Raw genomic sequence first — 27,592 nt, forward strand, 5'->3', positions numbered from 1 at the left:
ACAGCTTGCACTGTAAAGCTTTACTTTATAAAGTTTTATTTACAACAAAACAATCTCAGTATGGTGTGTACCTGACAGATGAGGTTTCCATTATTTAAAGGCTGCACTGTCTTGCTCACATCTCATTAAAATGCAGCCCCTATTTACAGGAAGCGTTTTACTCAACCCGCATAAACACACGCAAGACCTTTCTTCAGAAAAATGTCACAACTCAACCATGTAGCACAATCAACCATTACCCCACTGCTGCCGCTTGCACAAAGCTCTCTGGCCTCACACTGACAGGAAGCAGACAGGATATGTGCTGTCTCTTATAGCTCCATTACGAGGACACAACGATGATCTGCAGCAGTGACACTGAGTACAATTTACTCCTCGGTAATACGTTTGGGGCCATTTTATTGTTGCTTCAGTGAAAACTACTCCCTTGGATTGAAGTGTACGGAGGCTAGGTGTTATTGACGAGACAGTCAGTGTCAGACATTAATTAATTCCTGAAAAGGAAAGCAGCAAGAGACAAATGATATTAAGACTACAGGTAATAGTGAGTGTTCTCGTTTCACAGTCTGTCTACAGTTGCTTTGTCTGTGTGTGTGTTTTGCACACTAGTGCATAGTTACAAAGGAGACCTCAAATAGGCCACCCAGTGCTCAAATACTCAAAAACATGATCACTACCAATACTTCATGTCTGCACACAGACGCTCTTACAAACCTGCAAGGTCTAAAAATGACATACATACATTAAAAAAGAAATGAAAACAAATATAGACCCACAGTGAGCAGAGCTGTTGATTTCTACCACTGACAGGAGAAACATGTCTTGATATGTCTTATAAATGTCCAGCTCTGACTTTGCCTTTAATTCTGTGTTGTCTCTTCATTTCAGAGATCATTTCTTCAGCATCAAGTCTCTCAAGAATCCAGAGCAGGTCTCCAAATTATCCTCTCCTGGACAAATCAACTTTTCCCTCCTCCTCTGAGCTGCTTTTTCTCAGTGCTGGCTGTCACGCCTGCAGTCATCACTGACTTTGGCAGACCGTGGACCCACTCTTGGCTCCCGCAGCAGCCTTCTTGCGTCTCTTGTTGAGTAGCGGGTTGCTGGAAGTATCCAGATCTTTGATCTTCACCTGGTCGTAGTCAACACGCATGGTGGCTAAAGCGCTGGTCATCTCCTCCTGTGAGAGACAGAGAAGAGGATCAGGTATGTAATATACTAGTATTACAAACGGTAGGAGGGAAAATATACAGGCAATAATGTAATATTACAAGCACATCATTAATTACACACCCCGGACACCATCTGTTTAAGCTCCTGACATCAGGCAAGGGCTTTAGATCAATCCGTACATGCAGCTCTTTGTCAAAAGCTGTGACACTACTGACATCAGACATGGTCATCACCGGGCAGGTACAATATTTACATCATATCAGTCCACTGGCATCACTCCATATCTGTCATGCTGCACCTTTACTGAGCTCTGCTGCTGCTGCTGTTTGCACACATTGTAGTTTTATATAAATATTTTTCTACTTGTTATTGCTAAAATTTTGTACTTATGTTGGTTAGATTTTATTGTTGAATATTTAGTTTTGCTGACACTTGTGTCTTCTTTATGTAAATATTTGTGAAGTTTTTCCTTTCAATAGAATACACCACTTGAAGATGACATATTTCCACTTCATTGTGCATGCATTATGACAATAAAGTTCTTGAATCTTTGTTGAGTCTGATTCTCAACCAGTATATTTAAATGTCAAATGATTTAAATTGGTGCTTTAGGAAATGGTTAAAATTGCTGCTTTCACCCTCTGACGTCCCAGAGATTTTAACAGGTGCTTACATGTTTACAGCAATAGTTTGACATTTTCGGAAATATGCCTTTTCACTTGCTTGAGTTAGATGAGGGACTGATACTAATCTAATGTCTGTATAGTAAATATGTAGCTGGTGCCAGCAGTCAGTTACTTTAGCTTTGTATAAAGTCTGCACGCTGAGGGAAACAGCAAGCCCAGCTCTGCCCAAAGGTAATAAAATCTGCCTACCAGCATCTTGTTAGTGTAAAACTCACTAATTACGTCTTGTTTGTTTAATCCACACAACAACAGGATAAAAAGGTCAAGTTGTGGTTTTAATGGAGACTGCGCTCCTGGCAAAGACATAGTCTGCTAACCCCCGGTAAAACCGCAACTTGTCACTTTAACCCATTGGTTTTTCCCATACAATTCATGATACATTTTAAATACTTTAAATACACATAATTTTGATGGCAGAGTGTTTCTAAGTCTCTTTTTGTACAAAGACAATGAAACAGAAGAATCCAGTAAATGAAACAAAGTTTCATTCCACAAAACAACTCCATGATATCCGACAGAAAAATAAGCTCAGGATGTTGTATACAGAGAAAAATGAAGATCATGAGCCTCTCTAGTTGTGTATTTATGGAACTGTGAGTCATTAACAAAATAACACCTAAAACTATAAGATAAATGTGTAATCTTGTATTTCACTTCAAAGACAAATGTACAGATTTGAAGTATATTAATGTCAAACATTGCCAACAACTGCAGTTAAAAAAAGAGGTACATCAGGTACAGCAACTGTAAAAAAGAGTACTTATCTAACGAACTGTTTCTGCAGCAGCAGTATTTTGTACAGATAAGTTGATAAAGTGCTTCCCTATACAACATTGCAGCATGTTAAATGTGGGTAAATCTAACTTTAACATTAACAAACATGTACTGTGAACAAAACCTCATATTTTTCTAAGAATCCCAAGAGATTTAGTGACCTTACTGCAGAGAAGATCAACCTGTTCTCTCCAAGAAAGTTTATCAACAATCATAATACCTAAAAACATGTTGATGAAACTTTATTTTTTCATTATAAAGTTTTATGAGTTTGTTATATTATGTTTTTGACAAGGTCATGATTTAGTTATCTCATGTCTCATATCTCCGTTAGAGACAAAAACACTGGTGTCATCTGTAAAGAGCAGAGGGAATATGGAGTTAGATATAGCGGCAAGCTCATTAATATAAATTAGAAATAATCCTTGGGGTGCACCAGGTTGCATTACATTTCTTGGCGACTCATGACCATAGATATGAGTCTGAAGTTATTGTTCTTGGCCCCAAACAACTCAGAGACTCTTTATCTGATGACATAGTTTCTCTAGATGGCATTGCTCTGGCCTCTAGCACTACCGTAAGAAACCTCGGAGTAACATTTGATCAAGATTTGTCTTTTAATTCTCATTTAAAACAAACCTCACAGACTGCATTTTTTCATCAGTGTAATATTGCGAAAATTAGGCCTATCATGACCCAAAAAGATGCAGAAAAATTGGTCCACACTTTTGTTACCTGAAGGCTGGATTACTGTAACTCTCTATTATCAGGTAGCTCTAGTAAGGCCTTAAAAACTCTCCAGCTAATTCAGAATGCAGCAGCACATGTACTAACAGGAACTAAGAAACGAGATCATATTTCTCCTGTTTTAGCTTCTCTGCACTGGCTCCCTGTAAAATCCAGAATTGAATTTAAAATCCTACTGTTAACTTATAAAGCTCTAAATGGTCAAGCTCCGTCATATCTTAGAGAGCTCATAGTGCCTTATTATCCCACCAGAACACTGCGCTCTGAGAACGCAGGGTTACTCGTGGTCCCTAAAGTCTCCAAAAGTAGATCAGGAGCCACCTCATATTGCAGCAGTGCCTGGACAGCGTGACGTGTGTGGTTGTGCTGCTGCCGTGGTCCTGCCAGATGCCTCCTGCTGCTGCTGCCATCATTAGTCATTAGTCATACTTCTGCTGTTATTATACACATATGATTATTGTCACACATGTATACTGCCAGATATTAATATATACTTTCAACATATTGTACCGCAGTAGCCAGAACTATAACTATAATACTTTACTTTCATTAATGTTGTTGTAAGCTACTGTCATCACCGTCTGTCCTGCATTTCTCTCTCTCTCTCTCTCTCTCTCTCTGTCTCTCTCTTTCTGTCTCATTGTGTCATAAGGATTACTGTTAATTTATTATGCTGATCTGTTCTGTACGACATCTATTGCACGTCTGTCCGTCCTGGAAGAGGGATCCCTCCTCAGTTGCTCTTCCTGAGGTTTCTACCGTTTTTTTCCCCCATTAAAAGTTTTTTTGGGGGAGTTTTTCCTTATCCGCTGTGAGGGTCCAAAGGACAGAGGGATGTCGTATGCTGTAAAGCCCTGTGAGGCAAATTGTGATTTTTGATATTGGGCTTTATAAATAAAACTGATTGATTGAATTGAGATAAGAACATATGTATTTTTATTAAGGACATGGTTTAAGAGCCATTTATATACATTACCATGAAATCCACGAAGGTAAAATAGCATAATTAACAATATCAAATGCTTTCCAACGGTCTAAGACTATAGTTACTACAAACTCATTATTATCTAAGGCTTCTTATATTTTATCAGTACGCTCCAACAGAGCCATTTAAGGTGCATGATTTCACAAAATCCATACTGATGATTGCAGAGAATATTGTATGTGTTCAAGGATCCTGTTATACATCAGATTTTCTAATATCTTTGAAAAATAAACAATATTAAGATTGGCCGACAGTGTGAAAAGAATTCTGAATCACTTGTTTTAAATAGTGGAATAACTTTAGCCATTTTTCAATCAGGAGTTATAATGCCAGTTTTCACTGATATTGCAAAAATGAAAGTTAAAGGCTCAATAACAAGAGATCTGACTTCCCCTTTTAAGGAGGAACAAACACCATCATGACCCAGCGCTGAATTCTTGAGTTCTACTATAATGTCATTCACTTCATTGAAATAAGGCAAAAACAAAATTTCTAAAAAATGGGAAAGAACCCTTTGTATTATCTAGTGGATTAATATTTGTATCAGCTTTCTTTATGGCAAGACATGCACCAACACTTGAAAAGAAATCACTGAATTTACAAGCTATATCAAAAGGATCAGAGAGAGTAGAACCTCCATCTGTAAAGACTGAAAGTAACATTAATAGCTTTCCACGTGGCCTTAACATTATTTTCTGATTAAATAAACTGATCACTATAGATCCTTTACTTGGCTGCTCTGAGGAGGTGTCTGTATTTTGCATTGTATAAGCTCAAGAGTGTTGATGAAACTATTATTAAAACAAGTGATGCCAGAATGAGGTGGTTGATAAATACCACATATGAACACATTCTAGTTTTTTTATAATTATATTATTAGACAAAATTTCAATGAAACAGATTCGACATCTACTTCATCAGAATTTAAAGAAAGGTCATGGTTTTGGTAGACAAGGACTGAAACTCCTTCTCCTGACCTGGGTTGTCTGATGAAGTGAGTAGAGTTATATGATTAAAGGTCATAGAGGCCTAATTCTTTAGATTCCTTTGCTATCTATGTTTTAGTAAGAGTGATTACAGAAAACCATGATTTAGAGAAGATAAAGAATGTACAAGCTGATCATAATTTCTAGGGTGACTATGAACATTTAAGTGCAAAACTAAAAAAAGTTTATATCCTGCTGGAAATGATTCCATTAGGCAGCTGAATTGGAGTTCATCGTAGTAATCACAGGAATAAGACATGCTGGTATCTAAAAAAAAGTTCATATCAGGGTCAAAGTCTGTGTAATGATGAACATTATGATCTCTGTTGAGTTCAAATGGATTAAATAACATATTATCATCAGCAGTGAACCTATGTTTAGGGCTATCAAACAAGAATACAATACATATAAGTGCATAGTAAGGAAACACTGCAAGCACAATTATCACAGATCCATGATGTCCAAATTCAAAATGTAAAGCTGGGAGCACAGAGAGAGCAGTGAATCCCTGAACCCGACGCGTTTTCACATTTTTAACATTTGTTTTTTGTCTTGTTTTCGACTCATGAAGTGTTGATAAGTGACTGTTTTAGACAAAAACAAATGTAAAACAGTGTCTTCCATTTTCCTTATGGGTTTAAGAAGGACCTTTGGTGGCATGATGGAATGAAGTAGTCCTTAGATTTAAAGGCCAATGCAGAGAAAATAAATAAAAGTGGACAGGGTAGAGAGAAACCCATCTGAGGACATTTTTATGAGTTAGGGAAAGGTCAACTCCACACTGGCCGAGGCAAAGACAAGCTGGAGTGAATACAGGCCTCAGACCGTAAAACATGTACTCAAATGTCAGAGGAGATGTCTGCAAACTGGAGCTGAGAGCTACAGTGCTGGAAATGTTAACAAACGCTTCATCCTTTGTGGTTCACGCTAAGAGAACACTTGTCAGTGGTGATACCAGCTATGTCGACAGAATGTGATGTTATTGTGCTTTTTGAGAAGTGGTTGTTCAGGAGTGCAATCCGTGGATACTTTACGCAACGTAGCATTGCACACTGCAGAAGTGAACAGTGGCGTTTTGTGTGCATATCATTTTTGAGAAATGTTCTTTTTTTACACCTTATCACTTCAAACTTGCTCATTCAGCTGCTGTGAAGGAACGTGACGGTCTACCAATGATTTTTGCTCACATTTACAGCCAGTGAAAAAAAAGGGTTTGCACAACTGAGATATTTTGTTCAACGCTGGGGCATTAACCCCACTGTGACTTGATGAGTGCAAACAGGGCTCATGTTCTATAAACACGTTTCTTTATGTAAACCATAGAAACAGAGTTGGGGTGAACCGCACAGCTCCTTGTGTTTAAGTGTGTGTGTGTGTGTGTGTGTGTGTGTGTGTGTGTGTGTTAAATGTTACTCTGCACTAACTCATAGTGCTTCCCCCTGGTGGCCATCAGCAGGACATCAAGATAACATTTTAATTTGTTTTGTTCACTCAAGGCTGAAAGAGAAAAATCCAAATTTACAAATTTCCTTTGCTGGTAATCATTATGTGTGGTAACACATGTGGTAATCATTATAATCATTAAAGGAGCATTCCACAGATTTTACAAATGAAACTGAGGAAATGACCCAGATGATTCACAGTGATGTCATCAAGTGTTTCTCATGAAGTGTATCTCATCTTGGGCTTGGAGTTTCGACATTTTAATGGAAAGCGTTACAAACTGAGGGAGTGGAGTTTAAAGATATGAGTATTTACCAGACACATGTGGTCTAATGAATAAGGGTGTAGTGATACATTTATTTTTATTGAGCCCTACATTTCTGTACGCATTACGAACCGAACGAGATGTTGAACTAGCCTATTGAATTTGGAAATAAAATGTACAGCTTAATATGTGTTAGATATAATGTTCTCAGTGCCACTGACTGCGCTCAACAAGGCAGCTCACAGGACAGAACAGGAAACATGCAGTGTGCCTCAATCCTCCAGTAATTTACAGGTCTGGCATTCCACTCAATTCAATTCACTGTGACTTATGAGGATCATGACGAGAGGGAGTGGTGGATAAAAAACAACTGTATGTCACATCTGCTACACGACAGTAGGTTACATCAGTGGAAATACTTCAAACATATCAACTCAATGCATCAACATAACCTCAGTGTGTCAGTTAGTGGAACTAGACCAAAACAAGGTGCATCACAAGCTACAAGCTAATGTTATCCCCGCAGCATTTAAGCAACTATCCCCAACTGGTTTAAATAGAGCAAAATAAATCACCGTGGCAATTAGTAACATAACATTTATAGCCACAGATATGAGACCCTTCTCTGGAAAGGAATATGTAAAGGCTTTATGAACTTGCTTAATGTAACTGAGCCCCGTTACAGTATTCCTTCATGAGCCCATTTCAGCCAGATTGTAACTTCTGCTATCATTTTATATTTTATATCTTATACAAAGCTGTATTTGTTTTATATGCTGCTACAAAGACACCGCAGAATATGGGTCACTCAGGTATAGCTCCGCCATTCACCTCAAAGGCAAAAATCCCCATGCTTTATAATGTTAGTCTTTATAAATTAAACATCAAGGAAAATCAAGGAAATTTCTACTTTTTTGCTGTATCAAAAAGGTACTGCACCGTAACACCATTGTGTCATATCAAACCAAACTGCGGATGTTATGAACGGTTATGAACACCCCTACTGATAAAAGAAGCTCTTTAGTTGCTTTATAGGAAATGTAGGCTCCATTACTTTTGGAGCCTGACCCATGCAAGAAACAAAAAGTCAGGATGTCTGTGGTACTGCTGTATTGATTTTGACCATTCTTGTTAAATCTGTCTCTCACTAGCTGCTAAATTTTATGGAATACTAACTTGCAGCCTCTGTAACTCTGGGACCAATCTAAAGCTTTGACGTTGCAGCAGTGACAGGTTGTAATATTAATATGTGACCAGAGGGGGGCAGTGTTATTGTGCTTCTGACCTTCACATCCTCCCACATCTCCCTGTCTTCAGTCAGGACACGAGTGGTATGGAGCGGAGTGGAAGGAACCACCATGGACTTCTGCAAACACACACACACACACACATATATACATAGCTGTAGATTTGAGGAAACAGATGTACAGATAGATAAAACAGGGAGCAGCACAGGAAGTGTGTCTGACTGAACTCGACCCACAAATACTTACATTAATCCAGGGATGGTTCATAAATTGAGTGATGGTCATTCTCTCATTTGGGTCTGTCTTCAGTAGCTGATGGATCAGATCTTTGGCTGTGAAAGCAAAGGCAATGCAAAGTTAGTTACATTATTAGTATCAAGACACACACACACGTGTATATCGCATGTCTTGTGAAGCTTCTCCTAGTCTCAGGGACAGACCGGCCTTCTTTTACAACAAATGAGATTATGGGGGAGAATACAGTGACACTGAGGGCAAAAACGAGCGTGTACACGTCACGCACTGTCATTACTGTTGGTTAGGAGGAGGACACCAGCTCGCTGTTGTCTCTTGAGTTATCTGTAAGATGTGTCATAGTGGGTTTGTTATTCTTAAGAAGTAAAACTCAGGAAAGCCCCGGGAAATGTGGTAAATAAGCAGAACTTGTGTGACCTGCAGGGCAGCACTATACTTACAACAACGGCAAACAGAGAACACAGTTTACTTTAACTATTGCTGAAACATGCCGTCTGTTTGCAGAGGCAGCACTTAGCTAAGGACACATGAAGCTTGGAGAAGATTTCTACATGAGCATTTGACTCTTTGACTAGCTCATCCAGCTAACCTGTGGAGACAGTCAGTTTAATGGTTTCCTGCTTTTTAACAGAGGTGCTGTGAGCTTTACAGTGAGACCCTGTCTGACTGATGCACATAAATATGACAATACCACCTTTTAAACTAGTGGTCACTGAGCTGTCCACAAGTAAAAAATCAAACTCAAAATGGTTCAATGTCCTCATCTTTCTCTTTCAGATGGGAAACAACAAAACTGTCCACTGCCACCATCATCTGGTAAAGAGCTGAACTGACATTTCACTGAACGGTCTCAGCAGGAAAAGTAATTTTTTTGATTCCTGACTCTCACGTTTGTGTTGAATACAGCTGAACACACTATACATGTGATGTCACTGACACATATATATTGTGTAGAAAATAGTCCATAGCTGTGTACTTGAATATATAGGTTTATTTTTCATAGAAAGCAGTTTGTGTCGTCTGACAGTAAATTCGTCCACTCTGGGGAATGTTTTTGAAAACCTATATTTTCAGGGTTGAATATTGGAGAACAAACAAGAATTTTCAAATGTCTAAGTGTCAGTGTGGACGTGGCCTGTGTGAGCTTCTCACCTTCCTGTGACACCTCCGCCCACTCTGGGTTGGGGAATTCATACTGGCCCATCCTGATCCTCCTCTTCATCCCTGGAGAAATGGCCTGGCCCGTGTTGGAGTAAAATGGAGGGAAGCCACACAACCTACAGAGGCAAACATGGTGAGACACACAGGGCAACTTTAAAACTAAAAACATTCATCTACGAGTTGTCTGAGGGTACACAGAATGCATCACACTAACACATCTGTGACACTCTGCCCAGTACTCACAGGATGTACATGATGACGCCCAGAGACCACATGTCACATGACTTGTCGTATTTCTCTGGACCCAAAACCTCAGGAGCTTATCATTGGCAGAACACGAACACACAGAGACATATAAAAAATATAAATGGAGATCAATGGCAAAACATGACTTAAAAGCATCTGTAAAGGTCCTGTAAACATAAACCCTTCCCTTGAACATGTCATAGTTTGGAAACTACGTAAAGCAACTTACCCACATAGTACGGCGTGTAACAGGGGGTCTGCAGTGGGTTGTGTAGCGTCGTCTCCTTAGCAAATCCAAAGTCTGTTAATTTGAGGACACAATTTTTGTCTTTCGTGGTGTACAGCAGGTTCTCTGGCTGCTCATGAGGCAGAAGAAGAAGAAAAAAATATGACAACATGTCTTTAATGACCTAGAACCATTTATATTCTTCATGATCTTGATCATACTGCACCTTGATGTCTCTGTGTGCCACGTTAATACTGTGGAGATACTCGATGGCCGTGCCGATGTCCCTCATGATCTCAGAAGCCTCTGGGAAGAAAAGAGGAAAACACACTCTCTCAAACCAGAAGCAGCTCCAGTATCACACAACAAAACACACAAGTAAAGCAGAAATCATGTAAAAGAATGGAACAAATGTATTCTGTGCTCTCCCCGTCTAATGTTTTCCAAGATGTCTGCCTTATTTCACTCTATCCTGTAAATAATGGTTCATTCTTTCTCGCTCACATCCTGTGATGTGTTTACAACACAGTCCATCAGTCCTCACCTTTCTCAGTGAAGGCCTGGTCTCCTCTGGCCTGGATCCGACTGAACAGCTCTCCTCCCTCCATACTGGTGACACACACACACACACACACACACACACACACATACACACACATAAACATGATTCATAAAACTGCTACATCGACACTTCAGGGCATAATGTCACCTGTATATCACATACATCAACCTTAAATAGAATTAATAACATTTTCTGAGAATTTCTAAAAAAAAAAACGGATGTGATCACTGACCTATTTTTTTTTTTTTTTTTTTTAATGATTAACCTTGACCCGAGACTTTCTGAGCACAGTGCACTTTAAATAAACTGAAGTTGAGCAGATCAGCGCTCTCCATTTTCATATTTACAAAAAACTTGTTTTAAAAGTGTGAAAACTTTCAAGAATCTGCCTTTTGCAGAAAAAAGGCAGGAGGAACATCTTCCCACTTTTTTTGCAAAAATAAATGTTTTCCCGATTTGAATTTTTACCCATGTCATGCAGTTCAGTGAAGACACTGAAAACAATGATGCGATGAGTAATAAATCAGGGCTGCAATGAATAAAGGCATCTGCACAAAGCACCACAGTAACAGCACATCAGGTAAACTCCACAGGGGCAAACAAAGCAGACTGAAGGTGATGTTGCAAAATGACAGAAATGAAATTATTGTCCACACACAACTGCAAGTAATCAGTGTTGTAGTCAAGACCACCTACACTGAGACCGAGTCAAGACCATGACCAGACAGGTGTGAGTCCCACACTGCATGAATCACTCATGCAAACCACAGGCATTCCTCAAATCGATCTGAAAGATCCACATTCCCATAAAAACACCCACAAAAAACAAATGAAGAACAAATGAAGATTCCTCTCTGAACTCAACAGGCCTGTATTTGGGACAGGCCTTTAATTTCTTTTACACAAAACTGTTGCTCAGCAAACATGGGAAACACAATCAGATTGTTAATTTAAACCAGTATGAATTTAACTTGTATATAAACTAGGGTTTGAATAACATATCAATGATGCACTCATGGGTTACAGCACCCAGCATACTGACACAACACAACTTTATCCTGTTAAAACAAACTTGGATAAATTTTTATGAGAAACATTTTTGATTCTTTTGATCAGTGGACCTTTATGGACTAAAGGAATATGAATAACATCCCAGGTAATCAAGGAGTTGACACATGTTCTGACTTAATGACAGCTTCAGAAAAAGGGAGTCACCACATTTTTTTCATCATGCAGGTGACTGAATGAATCAAAGTCTTCTATGGTGCTCATGGTTTCAGTAAAATAAAATCAACCAAGCTTATAATGTGTAGCATCTCCATATTGACAAATGTTTAAATATTTATATTTATATCCAAACAGCCAACTAATGTTAGCTTAAGTGGGTAGCAAAAAATACATCCAAAGAACTTCTATAAAAATGAACTGCTTGGCAACAAGACCAGGCTTCTAACTGAGACAGGCCTTTATTTGTCAAAATGTGTAGCCACACCAGGCTAGTAAAGGGACTGTGTGTTTAACTGAAGTTTTACGGTACCCGCCATATACAGTATATGTGTGTGTGTATGTATAAGTGTGCCTGAGAAATGTCTTAATAAAACAACTAAAAGGAATTGCAGAGGTGAATATTATGCGTGGGTTTTTCCTTTGATTTCTGTGAGCAAACAAATACAAACAAACACTACGGAGCTGAAATCAACTTTACCGTCTTTATTCAACACTCCCTGATATCCCCTCAGTCCTGGTCTTGATCAGTCTTGATATAAAATCTCAAGTCCTCTTTGTCTTAGATCAAGACATGACCGAGTAAATATGCAGTCGATTTTAAGGCCAAGACCTCAAAGTTGTCTTGAGACCGAGGGACAACAATAAATCATTACCACACAAAGTTTGACAGAAAGATATTTACTGTTCTCTACATGTGCTCAGTTTTATACTGCGAGCCACTGGGTTGGATTTCAGTGGAAATCTGTTGAGTTGTTTTACAGCTCAAAACACTTTGGGGTTTCACCTCGAGCTTTCGGTTTCTTGCAAAAGACAAAAAGGTAAGTGAAAATAAAATTCTAAAAATAGCGAGTGGACATCTTCTACTGTAAAACAGAGAGGAAAACTGGATCAAAGACGGAAAAAGGAAAAAGCACCAAACTTTTCTTGTTGAAAAGAACGTACACGGTTTATGAGACTGTATTCATTTATGTTTTTACAACTGAATAATTCTTTTGACAGAAAGAAAGATGATGAATGTTGATCACATTTTGTACCTGAGACCTCTGACCTAATTTGTAAAAAGTTCAGACACTCTCACCCCCACATATGTTACAGTTTCAGAATCACAGCCACATATCAGACACTGAAACTCTCCCCTCTGGTCCTCAAAAAACTGTGTGTGTTGTGCTCATGGTGACGTGGATGTGAGCTACTGTGTATTAAGTAACAGCGTACTTTTTGTGGTTCATGAGCGCCAAGATGAACAGATAGCTGGGAGAAAAATGTGTGCCTTAAAGCATGCTTAAACTGTCTGTGATGGGCTGTGGTGCTGTCCTCCACTGACCCTCGCTCACACAGGAAGCAGTGAGAGATTACCGCTATCACTCACACACACACACACACACACACACACACACACACACACACACACAGGGCCTCTACATACAGTACAACACAAACAAGTTGCTGTGTCAATTAACGCAATGATGAAAACCAGTTACTTAATAGTTAAAATTCCTTTGAAGAGAAGTGTCATTGTAGTTTCTCTCTATTCCTCTCAATCATTATGGGTTTTTTCCATTCACAAGTGAAAGGCAATAAAAAGTACAAAGTCTAACTACATGTATGCCCATACACACACAAACAAACAGAAACATGCAATGTTTTAGCAGTGTCATTGGAGTCACTCGGGGGTGTTACTGTGCACAGTTTGTTATGACACGTGAAGCCCAGATGGAATTCTGTCGCTCTAGCTCACCATTAGACCTGACGTCTTCACTTTGACTCGTCTGAGTGTCAGCTCTTATAACTGACCTTTAGCATGCACTCAGTGACAAAAAGCCTGAGCTTAAAGGGTAGGTTTGGTATTTTTCAACCTGGATTATCTAAGTGTCAGATGGGAGCAACATTGTTTGAAACTGGTTCAGTAGTAAGTGTGAGGCCTGCAGCCTGCAGCCAGCAGCGGTGACACAGGCTGCAGTGTAAACACTTGGGGGCATGTGCACACTGTCAATATCCGTCCACTAAAAGTGCTCCTTTTTGCCTCTGGTGTGTTCAAAAGATTATTCTAAGTGTCTGACAACGTACGGGGAGAATCCCTACAGAGAACGACCTTTTTGTTCAAGAGTAAGATCCTTTTTGTTTAACAAGAAACAGCACCAAAATCACTTTCGCCAAACTCACCAGACTCCATTTAAATAAAGAGTTCAAGTCCCTGTCACAACCAAATATGGAGCGTGGACTGGTAGCTGGAGAGGTGCCAGTTTGCCGCCCGGGCACTGCCAAGGTGCCCCTGAACAAGGCGCAGACCCCCAACTGCTTGGGGCGCCTGACCATGGGCAGCCCCCTCGCTCTGGCATCTCTCTATTTAACGCATGTACAGGTCCTGTTTGTGCACATGTGTGTATTACAACAGAGTGAAAAACTTGAATTTCTACCATGAAAAAAGTAAATCTTCTTCCTCCTCTTCTTTTATCTCTTCTTTTAAGTACGGTACTTAAGTACACCTTTGAGGTATTTCCATCTTACTTGAGTATTATCAATTTCTGCTCCTTTGTATTTCTACTCCATTACATTTTAGAGGCAAATATTGTACTTTTTATTCCACTGTTTATATGATAACTTTAGTCATTTTGCAGATTTTGATTATTAATAGAAAATACAAGTCAACTTATGAATTATGATGTATTATTATCATTATAGGTTAAGTTACCCAGCAGTGTATAAAGCAATTAAAATGAGTTCACACTTTTTTCTTTCTCAAATTCAGAAAATATCTCCTCGCTGTCCACTCACTATCCTTGTGTTCAAACACAGCCACGCTTTGCCAGCTACTCTCCCTCTTCCACATCCTTGCTCTCGAGGAATGGAGATAAATCGTGATAGTAATCAAACTTAATGACATCAAAGATTTTAACACAGCTCCCAAAGGAACACTTGCGGAAGGGGTGTTTTTGTTTTGGGGTTAAGTTTAAATAAAATTGCAGACTCGGAGTCGGAGTACTTCCTCCACCTCTGGGTGTCTGTATTTACCACAGAGCTCATGTTCTTTATATATCATAAAACAATGCAAAGATTCCAGTGGAAACCTGTGGACTCTGAACAGTGACTGTCACTTCTCATTTTCTGGTCAACAACGTGAGTTTAAAAGAGTCATGCAGAGCAGTGACTTATGGGGATTTGTAGTCACTGTATAAGCTCTGTAGCCTGTTTGAGCCCCATATGAAAATAGCAGGACTCCTCGCTGTCCAATGGAAATCATTTTTCTACTCAATGTCAACTTAAAAAAAAAAGAAATGGCAATTGTTTCTTTTTTGATAATCAACACGTTTCTAATTATTTTATTAAATAGAAGAATGTAACCATTATATCTATATAATAACTTACAGTACATATCACCTAATATGTAGATAAGGTATACAGATAGGTCAAAGTGTGTAAACTGGAGGTGAAATGTGACTCTTACCACTCCATGATGATGAGCAGGCACTTCTTCCCATGATGCATGTTTTCATACAGGCTGAGGATGCGAACAATATACGGCCCTCCTGACACTCGCCAGTGGAGCTCCACCTCTCGTCTGGCTTTGGGGCTGTCGTAGAGAATCTGGGAGACACAGAAAGAGAGAATGATGAATATTATGATTTAATTACCAATTAATTAAAATTAATTTTCAGTGTATGACATGACTGATAGACTCAATACATTCATTTCTATTGATAAATTCCACGCTGATTAAATATTGTTGTTGACTGACCCTCAGTGTGATCAGATTGAGTTTCTTTTTAGAAAATTCCTGTTTTCTAAATTAACAATTCAGAACGATAACAAAATGAGTTAAAGTTTTTGCTTTACGCATAGTATGAAGCCTTTGGTCTCATATAATATCAGGAACACATGAATTTGAACACTGATTAGTAGATCAACCGAAAAAAATGTATCTGCAACTGTTTTGATAATGAATTGGTCATCACTTTCCCGGCACACATTCCCTGGTTCCAGCTTCTCATTTGTAAAGATTCCTCATCATTGCTAATTCAAGAACTGTTCTGAACTGTTGGTTGAATGAAACAAGACATTTGAAGAGCTTTAGGCTTTAGCAAACTGTAATGGGTATTTAAAATATTTGCAGCATAAATGATCAATGGATTAACTGAGAAAGAAAATGTTTGTTTGCTACAGCACAAATGTTAATAACAGAAAGAGCGTTAATTAAATCTGTAATAATAATTTCATCCATATCACCTAAACCAGGGGTAGGCAACCTGTGGCCCAGGAGCCACATGCAGCTCTTTAGCCCGTCTGAAGTGGCTCCCTGTGGCTTTGACAAAAAAAATCATATGGACATGAATAACGATTTTTTTTAACACTTTAGCTTTTATTTATTATTGTTGTAGGCCTACAAAAATTCTTACATTGTCCAGCTGTTAAACCGTGTACCCCATACACTGAATTAAAAAAAAAAATCAACCAAAATGTGCGTCATACATCTACAGCCTCGCGCCTTTTCTTCTAAATTTTGCCAAACCTCAAACCTCAACAGTGGCTAGTGTTGAGTCTTCCTATAGGGTAGTTATAGACTCCAAATCTAAAAAATGAAAAGTCTCTGAGAAAAAAGGAGAATTTAATAGTGCGTGGACAGATTTATTTGCTTTCACTGCCAACACTGCAAAGTTAATGTCCCAAATAATCACAATTATCTCACTTCAGAGTAGCCATGTTTAGTAAAACATATTAATGAACGCTCATTTAGATCGATTAGTAATGTAGATATGCTCATTTAGATTTCATCACAAGACTCAAATATGTTTTGTGGCTCCAGACAGATTTTTAAAAAATTGTTTTTGGTAAAATTAAAAAAAGGGCTCCTTTAAAGTAAAATTTGTTGACCCTGGACTGAAATCTATCACAGCATCTAAAATCTCTCAAGTCTGAAGCATCATGTCAGATATTGTACTCATTTGTCTGACAACAAAACAATATTTTTTCATACGTTTTTTGTTACCTATTTCATCAATATAGTCATACATGGTCAAATAATGATTCCTTTTTTTAGTGGGAGAAAAGTGACTCTCAATAGTGTAAATCCAGGAAGAAAACAATAAAAATAAAAATAAAAAATGAACATTAACATTGACAGAATTCTGACTGTCTTCACTGATCCACCATGTGTAGGACAAACACATATAATCCTTAAATAAAGGCAGCCTGGTCACATGACAGGATGTGTGTTTGACATAAGCAGATGCACATAAACACACACACACACACACACACACACACACACACACACAAACACAGCAGGTGGCAGACCTTGACATAGCGCACATCTTCAGTCAGGGTGTATTTTTGGATGTGACAGGGATGGAGTGATCTGCTGTTCACAAGGTCTGGAGTACATAACACACATAGAGGCTGACTCACTGACCTATGACTGACACACACACACACACACACACACACACACACACACACACACACACACACACCAAACCCGTGGTTACTAATAGGTGGCTTGATAATTCTCAAAATATGAAAAGAATATTTATAAAATCTCAGATTCTGTGGGTGGAGATGAAATAATTACACATTTCTTGGAAACTCCAAATGTCACAGCAGTTCACAACGCTGAGTTTCAGCTCACTAAAGTCAAAAGAGGAAGTGTGGGCCGAGTGTTTCAGAGCAGCAGGGTGTTGAAAGTAGAAGTAAAGGGTTTCCGGTGTCTGATCGACTACTATACGTGTCCTATTTTGTCAAGAAAAGCAGTGGGCAGGTTTGTTTCTGCTGTGTCATTTATAGCTTTATTACTTTAATCAGAGCAGGCAGCGTGTGAGCTGGTTTCCTTAATTTCCTGCAGTGAACCAGAATTGGATACAATAAAAGGACCGTGTGAATTAAATACACATATACAGTAAAACACAAAGGGGGAGACAGAGAGATGATTAAGAGACTGAGACCGACACAGTTAATCCCCTCTCTTTCTTCTGTGTGGCGACACACATGGACTAAATGCACGCTTGTCCCTGATCCTGCTGTAAACCAATCAACCACATCCTCACAGTCCTCTAAACCAATCAGATCTCTGCCCATAGAGGATGTAACACACACTCACACCTTGACCTGATAATGAGTTTAAAAGCACACTTCTTCTCAACTGAAGCTCACACACACACACACACACACACACACACACACACACACACACACACACACACACACACTCACCCAGCTCTGACATGTTTACACTCTATCAAATATTAGAGACTTGGACATCGCTGGTCTGCATGTCTTGATTAAAAGGTGGTTTATCTTTACAGCTTCTACTAATAAAGCGCTGCTCATAAACTCTACAGCAAAGGGTGGTCTAGAGGTGGTATACTGTTAATCAATGCATGTTATTATGCATTGTGTTGTAATAATTGTCTGTACCTGCCTTGCTCAGCAATAACAATATGGCATTAGGGAATTACTATTTTACACTGCTCCACTGCATTTAGCTTACGACTAAAATTATGGCAGTTTAATAATAATGCAAATATGTAATAACTAGTACAGCAACAAGCACACAATGTCAGTGCTAACATGCTAATGTTTAGCAGGTTTAATGTAAGCGGGAACCTAACAGGCTGAAAAATGAAGCCAACATGTAAGTGCCAAAAACTGCAATTCTTTGAACGGCCACTTGAGGCTAACTTATGCTTGAGGCTAACTTATGCATAATTATGGGTGTGGCTGCTAGAGTGACAGGCTGCCTGCGAGGCCTTGCCACAGCCTATGAGTCAGATCCACCTCTCACTCCTCCACAGCTCCAGCTCTTACCCAAATTTGGTCATATCTGGCTCCAAAAAATCAAGATGGCGATGGCTGAAACGCCAAATCGAGGCTTAGAAATGGGAGTCCACAAACCAATGGGTGACGTTACCGTGGCTACATGCAATATTTTTACAGTCTGTGGTAGTGTAACGTTTCCTATGTTCAGTATCTTTGTTTAGCATGTTAGCATGTTAACATTTACTAATTAGAAAAGAATAGACAATTTGCATTCAGCTCCACAGACATACACTTGAAAACCTCCTCTGCCATGGGTCAGAGTGCATGTGATAAAAACAATAAACAAGCAAAAAGTGGGCCAAATGATTGGGAAGGAAATGCGGAAATATTAACAGTTATTACATATAAAATAGACATCATAAAAAACAGCAGCAGTCACTAGTATCTAATAAATCTAAAATAAAATGAATATTTTCATCAAACAAATAATGTGAAGAGTCCTGAACTATTAACGTTGCTTCCTCATGTTTTGCATGTTGCACCTCACCCTCAGCTGTCTGTGGGGCCCTGTGAGAATTTGCTGGCTGTGTTTATTGCAAGCTTGCTTTTGCCTCTAGCCCCTAAATTTCCATACCAGCATGCGATGTTGTTGGAAATTATACTTTCCACTAGACTGGTAGCACTAAACATACTGAGAGCTGACTGATGTCATTAGTTGTGGAGGTATTTGGTCATAAACTAAACTACTGGACACATAAAAATTTGGACCTGATGAAATGTTACCATCCTGAGGGGAACATGAATGTCAGCCTCATGGTGGTGATGGAGGAGAAGTCAGGGGATCAAAATCAGTAGGATTTATGCTCTGGGCTGTTGAGATATTTCAGTTTGGACCAAAGTTGCGGACAGATCAACACACTGACCAACACTGCCACCCCTGGAACTACACAGCTAGCACCACTACAAATGATAAAAACATGAATATATTTCTAATCATTCCTGTGTAGTTGTTTGCAGTAGGCTTTTATAATATGATTCGAAAAAACTTTTAAAACCCCAAATTAAAAAAAAAACCTCACCCAACAGACTCAGCACACAACAAACTTTCAACTCGAGTAAGGATTTTCCTTGACATCAGAGGTAAACCACAGGGTACTTTACACAAAATGTTATGAGTAAAATCCCAAGTGAATGTCCCCACTAGGCAATAAAAATGTTATCATATACTCACTCATGTATACCACAGATCTGATATAATATATACATATGTATTTGCAACCCATTAAGATAATTTCTGTGAATCTGTTTATATTTATAATCCATGCTACAAACCTGTTTTTCTTTTTGGCATTGCATATATTGTATCTAGATTATTAGATTTTAATTTTTTATATTTAGACTTTGCATTGAAACTGCTGCACGGCAATTTCTTTTGGGTTGAATAAAGTTCTATCTTATCTTATCTTAAATTCCTCTGTACAAACTAAACACACAGACAGCAGCAATCAAGTGATCGATACCGACATAACCTCCAGCTCTTTTGAATACTACAAATATCCTCAACCACAAAGGATCTCCTGGTGCATTCATTCGAGACGTCCTCATTGAGCTTCAGTACTGCAACATGTTTCCTCCATGCTGCCTTCAAAGCAGATAATGAGCTTGCATTGCTCAACGAGCAGCTAAAGAGAGTCAATGGAGACTTTAAAGGCCTAAACCTCTGAGACTGATTAACTTGTTTTACAGCACCGGTTGCCTTGAGCGAATCTGGGCAAGATCTGATTGCAGTTTCCCACACAAGATCTCCTGCATGCAGTGTCTGACCAAACCACTGAGGATTACTATTTCAGTTTGGTCTCTGTTGGTTCCAGAGGAAACCCAGATGTGCCACCAGGATGCCAGAGGCCTGACCACAGATGTGAAGATACACAAACATGTGAAGGGGAAGATTTTGACTATGAATGGAAGCCTGTGCACAGACCTGTAGCTTAGACATCTTTCCGTGTGCTAAGCTGGAAGGCACTTGAGGCGCTAAAATGGAACAATCACCGGCCAAATATGCGCTTCCAATGGTATTAGCAGTTAATGGGGGTGCTCAAGAGGACTGTCGTACGCCACGGTGCTCTTCCAGGTCCCTCTCCTCCCAGGAGTCAGACAAATCCAAGTTAAAAGAATTCTGATGACTCTAAGTGAATTACATTAACAGGATGGCTGCCCTCCAGCTCTGCTGCAAAGTGGATTAAACCTATACTCATCCATTACGTTTAGCGCTTAGAGCAACACTTAATTAAAAAGCCACTGAGCTGGTCAACTCTCTTCACCCCGCCCCCCTCCACATCAAACACTCTCGATTGTTTCAATTATTGTTTTAGCTTTCTATTTGCCTTTAGATTAAAGAAATACAGGGAAAGTTGTAAATTAGAGTTGGAATGGCAATACAGTAGAATAAAAACAACACTGTCACTTTGTCCAGTACAATCCAATTCACAAGCAAAGCAACACAGACACCAGTAAGAGCTGCTATAGAGAAGACAAACTGTGCAAGCGTGACCTGTGTCATCACTTAAAGCTTTAAATAGGGTCCTCAAAGACAAACGGGTTTCAGACATTGAGAGTGGTGGGTTTGTGGTGTATACTTAAAGCTGGGGGCTCTCCCACCTGCTCTCCCTGGAGGATGCTTTAGTCTGTCGAGCACCAGGTGATGCTGTTATGGATGCAGTCAGCAGTTATAAGTGACTACACAAACCAACATTTTCACAAATCAACACCTTCTCTTAATAGCCCACAGTATGTTTCTACAAAACTCTCTTGTGCTGTCGCAACATGTAAACAGATCAGTGTTTTCTAACAAATTACTTTTACGATTTTTTGGTAACATATACTACTTTGGAAGCCCAATTCTGCTTGTGTGATGGAAACTTAATAAGAAACTTTCTCAAAATCTTGAGTAATTATCTCAAAATAATAAGCTACTTTTTTTTTAAAATAATGACTTTGATCACAAAATAGTGTGTTAGTATCTCAAAATAATGAGTTAATATCTCAAAATAATGTGTTAGTATCTCAAAATAATGTATTAGTGTCTCAAAATAGTGTGTTAGTGTCTCAAAAGAATGAGTTAGTATCTCAAAATAATGAGTTATTGTCTCAAAATAATGAGTTAGTGTCTCAAAAGAATGTGTTAGTATCTCAAAATAATGTGTTAGTGTCTCAAAATAATGAGTTAGTGTCTCAAAATAATGAGTTAGTGTCTCAAAAGAATGTGTTAGTGTCTCAAAATAATGAGTTAGTGTCTCAAAAGAATGTGTTAGTGTCTCAAAATAATGAGTTAGTATGTCAAAATAATGACATACTTTTTAAAATAATGAGTCTGATGACATAAAAGTAGATAAGTATCTCAAAAAAGTGTTAATATCTCAAAATAATGAGTTAATAACTCAAAATAATTTGTTATCTCAAAAATGTGTATCTTAAAATAGCATTGTTTCTCATTATTTTGAGATACTAAGTCATTATTGCGAGAAGGTTGCGACTTGCAGGATCTATTTTTCATCACACTAGCAGGGATGGACCTCCATACTATCACTGTCTGTGCTGTCATTTCTAAACTGTCACTGTGTTTTTCTCCCCCTCAGTCTGACATGATGCTATCAAGCATCCCAACCCTCTGGGCCTTTCATCTTCTGTTTGTGGCGTCCTATTTTCTGCTGCAGTTTATCTCTCTTTCTCATCCTGTGTTACTCTTTCTATCCCAGAGCCTGGGTCTGCAGCTCTGCTTGTGACACCGCTGCTGCCTGGTTTGGCACTTCAGATCCAGATGGATTACTGTAAGCCCATAAATCTCTCCAAGTCTGTGCCCGGGTGGTGACAGCCACACGACCCATGCTTGTGTGCCTTTTTATGCATGCATGAAGGCGTGCCCAAGTTTCCGCTGCTCCCAGAACAAGGTGTCACTGTCAAAATCCACGTGTCTCTATGAAGTAGTGTAACATGTCATGACATACGGCTGGGTGACTGTACACCCCTGAACCTGCATCTGCTCTAATGATAGGCTAAAATTCCATGAAACACAGCTCCATGTTCATGTTTAGCGTGTCCACATGTAGAGCATGTGAGCTCCGAGGGCAACATGTGCAGTGCCCAATGTTAACAGCAGGTGCACATACATGCATACATGTCCTCGAAATACAGTCATAATCTTTGAAAAAATACAGACACAGCATGATGAGTGTAGGTAAGCGCACGGTGACTGAAGAGCTACTCACATGCACAAAGACAGGTTTTCTTCGTCACTTTTACCATCAGTAGTCCTATATGTGTGCGACACAGATCTGACCTCAATAACATTCAAAGTTCTTCTAGACTTTTGGTCTCAGACTTTTTAGAGAGGTATCAATACTTCATCCTTGTAGCCTACATAACAAACTTGCAACTGTTTGCTTTAAAGGATTGTGGTCTAAAACTAAACAGGTGTCGATCCACCACCAAAATTAAATACTCAAAACACTCCTCCACAGTTTACTCCAAACTGACTGACAGGTTTGGACACTAGACAGCAGTGTAGGTAGACGTCTTCAGATCGTTTACTTAAATAAAATTGTAATACTACAGTGTAAATTTACTCTGTTACAAGTAAAAGTAATGCATTCTCAATCTCACTTAAGTAAAAGTACATTAGTATTACCATCAAAATATACCTCAAGTACTGAAAGTGTATGTACTCATTGTGCAGAATGGCCCATTTCAGAATAATGCATATATTACTGGATAATAATTAGCGATGCATTCATGTGCTCATCACTTTTATGTTGCAGCTGGTCAAGGTGGAGGAATTTTAATGACTTTTTATACTGCTGGACAGTTTATTCTATATTAATATAACATAATTGATTTGTTCATATTCAAATTGTGTGTTAATACTCTGAATCTGCAAAGTAACACGTATCTAAAACTGTCTGATAAATGTAGTGGAGTAAAATCATACAATATTTCCCTTTAACCTCAAAATTGTACTTGGGTACAGTAATTTGGGAGCCTAAATGTATTTAGTTACATCCCACCACTGCCAGACAGAAAGTCAAACTATTTCCAGACACTGTAAAACATTTAATCTATCAACTTGATATTTGTAAACACACAAGTAGACAAAAAAAAAAATCAAAGTATGATCATTTGGGAAACACAATGAGCATTACATTTTGCAGTGCATACCTTTAACTTCTTTGATTTAATGAACTGAATTGACTTGTTTAAGTTTACTTATGAGGTGTGTATACTGGCCTGAGGGGGTCTATCCTCCTACTGCCTTGTTTATAACATACATAAACAGTGAGTGTCAGGTGACTTCAGTACCTTCAGTGCGCACTTCTCTCCAGTCTTCTTGTTGAAGCACTGAAGCACTTTCCCATTGATCCCTAAGCCCAGAACCTGACTGGAGATCTTATAATCGTCCGTCACTGCGTTGCGCTTTATGTCCAGTTTGGGATGAGCGGGCAGTGGGAAGTGTGTAGCTTCGCTGTTGGCTGCTGGGGGAGCGGGCTCCTGCTGCTCCTGCTGCGGCTCCTTCTGCTCCTGCTGCTGTTTCGGGTCGTCAGCCGGGGAGTCCGGCTCTGCCTCAGCCTTTGGCGCTTGCAGCGGCGTCTCTTTTCCGTTTCCATTTTGTAGCATGGTCACACCGGCTTGTTGCCACCAGCTGTACTCTGGACGAGAAAGCGTGAGTAATTCACCAAAGCAATGCGATGACGCCGGCTGTCCTCCGGTAAGTGCGTAAAGCTGAGAGGAATCCTTGAGCACTGCTGGCGCGTCTGGTTGTCCTGGGCACCGCAGCCTCTGTGTGAACCCCACACACTAACTCACTGTACCTACAATGAAGCTTAAGTTACATTTGTATTAATCACACAGTAACTACTTCTCTCACAGACACCCGCCTATTTATAACTTATGTCAGTCGGTCAAAGCTGTCCCTTCAGATACTTCCCAATATTTTAAATAAGCTGAATGTCAGAAATTAAAATCCAGTCAGAAAAGTCTTGATCACAAAGCAGTGGTTAGGATCTTCTGTTGATTCTGCTGATCTCAGCTTCCCGTTGATCAGGAGTCCTTTGGTTGTGCTCACATGGCCAGTCACTGTCACTGTTTGTTTAAGCACCACCCTCCTACAGTCAAGTCATATTTCTCAACTGGCCCTCGGTGGAAGTCTTAAAGGAGCAGGACGTATATTCTGTTCTGGAGAACAAGAGAAGCTGGTGGTTTGGTTGGTTTATTAGAGTACTGGATGAGAGTAGATCAAAAGAAAAACTTACACTGGGATGTGTGGTCTGGAAAAGTTGAAGTATAGTATGAGGAAACCACTGGAGCAGGTTCCCTCTAACCCAGTGATGTTATTAAATAATCTTACATAACAATATTACACAAATGTGGCATAGTGAAAAACAGTTTACATACATACATATTACATACAGAGGTTTCAGTGAGCTCATTTTAGAGACATTAAGTGCATAGACAGTGTCTGTGTATGATGTGATTCTGTCTAAGCAACCACAACTGCAATCATCACTGTTGTGGGCTGTGACAGATACAGTTTATAGACAGTTTTTAAAAGTGTGTGTGTGTGTGTGTGTGTGTGTGTGTGTGTGTGTGTATTTAGTAGTCCAGTGCACAGATGAGGGCCACTCCCTTTTTGATCCAATGTCTCTGACTGCGATCTGTGGGCAGCTCTACCGCCATCACGTAGTTGGTAGAATGACCGGTTGTAGACAAAGTCCCTACAAAAGCAACACAAAGCAGCTCAGAAGACATGAAGACATTTTAATTGCTTGTATTTCCCCGTCACTGTGCTGAGCTAAGTTTTTCTGAGCAGTCTACCGTGCCAGCACAAGGTGTTGGCTACGTGCTGCTGTGGGTGGAAAATACAGCGCTGCACTTTCAGAAGCTTCGTGAAACAAGACACTAACTGGAGTCTATTTTGGGTGAGTAATAAAACCACCGAGAGGAGACACACACAAACACTAGAGTGGGCAGCACAACATGTCGTCACACTAAAAGTCAGGGTTACTACACTGAGCAAAAGTTTCACTTCATCCATCTCCTTGACTAAAAAATGAATTTGATAACTCTCTAAATAACTTTTTAGCCAGGCACTGCCTGATGTCAGTTGTAGTATAGATGAATCCAGTCACGCTCAGGTACTGTGCGTACTAACCAGCACGTGTGAGGGTCTTGTAGATGGGGCAGACATAGACCCCAGAGGTTGGAGGCTTGCGGTTAGGTTTGGGGATCAGCCAGATGATGGCCATTTCTGTGTAGAGCTCTTTGGGCCTGGACTCTGTGACTTGACCTGCCTCGGTATCCCAGCGAGCCCCCTCCAGGAATAGACCGTGGATGTAGCAGCCTGTGTTTGGTTTCTCTGTTATCTGTGACACTGACTTCACTACTACCTGAGGGAGAAAAAAAGATGTGGAGGCTGATAAATCATCAAAAATAAATTCTCAAAGAAGTTCCAACAAAAAATGTAGGTATACATTGATATTCATACACATATAGAGTGGTAAATGTGTAGTGTAGCTTACTGTCTGACCTCAAAGTCAAATCCAATTGTGTCGATGGAGGTGCCAGAGCGACGGGCGTAATTCTGGAGGGTTCCTGTGAGGAAAGCCTGGGGGAAAAAAAAGCCGCTAATCCAGAAAACAGGTGGAATGCCGTTACAGATCCATCTCTGCAGGAAACTGATCCTCTGAAGCAGGTCTGACACCCAGGAGGCCAGAGGCTTCAGAGAAGGGTATGCCTGGTGGGACAGATAGAGACACATGGCCAGTAAATGAGCTAGGTATTCTTAGAAAGCAGAGCCTGGAATTATTAGAGTGGGACAGAAATGTCATCGAAAGTTCATCTGATATGATGTACACTCAAATCATTCCCAAATGTCACAAGTCTAATCCTTCAAGTCTCATCCACAACAGCATAAAACACACAAATGGGTGTCACAATATTAGTTCCGTTCAGGGCACACTGCAATACTCTGTACTTGGACAGTTTGGGTTTGTGTTACCTTACCTAAGAAGCTCTATACAATATTCAGAGCATTAACACAGCAGCAAACAGCTATGTGCTATGTGAGGACACAGTGGAGTAATAGCGTCCTGAACAGAGATTGAAGTCACGCGCCCTCTGTGTGTGCTGTAATCTAAAATTCTCTGTGGATTGTTGCTGTGGCCGGTCCAGCCGTACGTGCAGTGCATGTGAATCCTGTGTGTGTATCCCACTAGCCTATTGCAGTCATGTATTACGATATCAGGACAGCGTTGTGGCGGAAACCTGGTGCCCACTAATTGGCTTTCCCCTGGTTAACACTGTTAGCAGTGTCAGCACTGTTGATGATGTTAGCACTGCTAGCTGCTATCCATTGGCTCAGCCAGCTCCACGTAGAGAGCCATATGCAAACAACCTCTGAATTTTACTACTCTTTAATTTGCATTTTTTAATTTGGGCATAAAAAACTTGAGATAACGATATGAAAGATAATTGTTCAAAAATAAATGTTCTCAATAGGATTTAAAGCAACCCTTACCGTTCTTGTATTTCACACAGCACTTAGAAAAATTTGAACATCCACAACTCCCGCCTTCCTCCAAAGTCCCATCCTCCTCCTCCTGCAACTCCACCTCCCTCCAATGTCCTCATTATAGACGAGTGTAACGTTACAACAAAGACAGTCAAACGCAACCCCGGAGTTTTAAACTCAACCGGAGTCAGTGATGACTGATGTGTTTTAGAATAAGGTTACAGTGCTAACGTTAGATGTCTCAGTGAACACAAGGACGCAGCAGTCCCTCACTCCTTGGTGAGTGGATCTCCATAGTCGGA

General features: G+C 39.7%; 2 protein-coding genes across 2 annotated transcripts in view; both read right to left on the bottom strand.

Moving 5' to 3' along the window:
- Positions 1–19: 19 nt before the first annotated feature.
- On the bottom strand, positions 20–24,842 carry mapkapk3 (MAPK activated protein kinase 3). The gene is made up of 10 exons (XM_049591071.1): positions 24,083–24,842; positions 15,426–15,565; positions 10,736–10,800; positions 10,418–10,497; positions 10,195–10,321; positions 9,963–10,038; positions 9,711–9,835; positions 8,550–8,635; positions 8,342–8,422; positions 20–1,177 (listed from the first exon to the last, which is right to left on the bottom strand). The coding sequence occupies exons 1-10, from the start codon at positions 24,395–24,397 to the stop codon at positions 1,022–1,024; spliced, it is 1,251 nt and encodes a 416-aa protein (XP_049447028.1). The 5' UTR covers positions 24,398–24,842; the 3' UTR covers positions 20–1,021.
- Positions 24,843–25,021: 179 nt separating this feature from the next.
- The window catches only part of dnah1 (dynein, axonemal, heavy chain 1), a 33,407-nt gene continuing 30,836 nt past the window's right edge, over positions 25,022–27,592 (bottom strand). The window contains exons 77-79 of the mRNA XM_049590998.1: positions 26,307–26,513; positions 25,932–26,166; positions 25,022–25,494 (exon numbers count right to left, since the gene is read on the bottom strand). Of these exons, the coding sequence (XP_049446955.1) occupies positions 25,373–25,494; positions 25,932–26,166; positions 26,307–26,513 (564 nt within the window). The 3' untranslated portion in view covers positions 25,022–25,372. The remainder of the gene's footprint in view (positions 25,495–25,931; positions 26,167–26,306; positions 26,514–27,592) is intronic.

The sequence above is a fragment of the Epinephelus fuscoguttatus genome, linkage group LG1 (assembly GCF_011397635.1).
Source record: "Epinephelus fuscoguttatus linkage group LG1, E.fuscoguttatus.final_Chr_v1".
Lineage (NCBI taxonomy): Eukaryota > Metazoa > Chordata > Actinopteri > Perciformes > Serranidae > Epinephelus > Epinephelus fuscoguttatus.

What these genes read in the sequence shown, in the direction of transcription:
- mapkapk3 (XM_049591071.1), bottom strand. Translation starts at nt 24,397, where the DNA reads ATGCTACAAAATGGAAACGGAAAAGAGACGCCGCTGCAAGCGCCAAAG. An exon ending in CTGCTCATCATCATGGAGTG is followed by an intron (nt 10,801 to 15,425) that starts GTAAGAGTCACA and finishes GTGTGTCACCAG; the next exon opens with TATGGAGGGAGGAGAGCTGT. An exon ending in TTACACGCCGTACTATGTGG is followed by an intron (nt 10,039 to 10,194) that starts GTAAGTTGCTTT and finishes GCCAATGATAAG; the next exon opens with CTCCTGAGGTTTTGGGTCCA.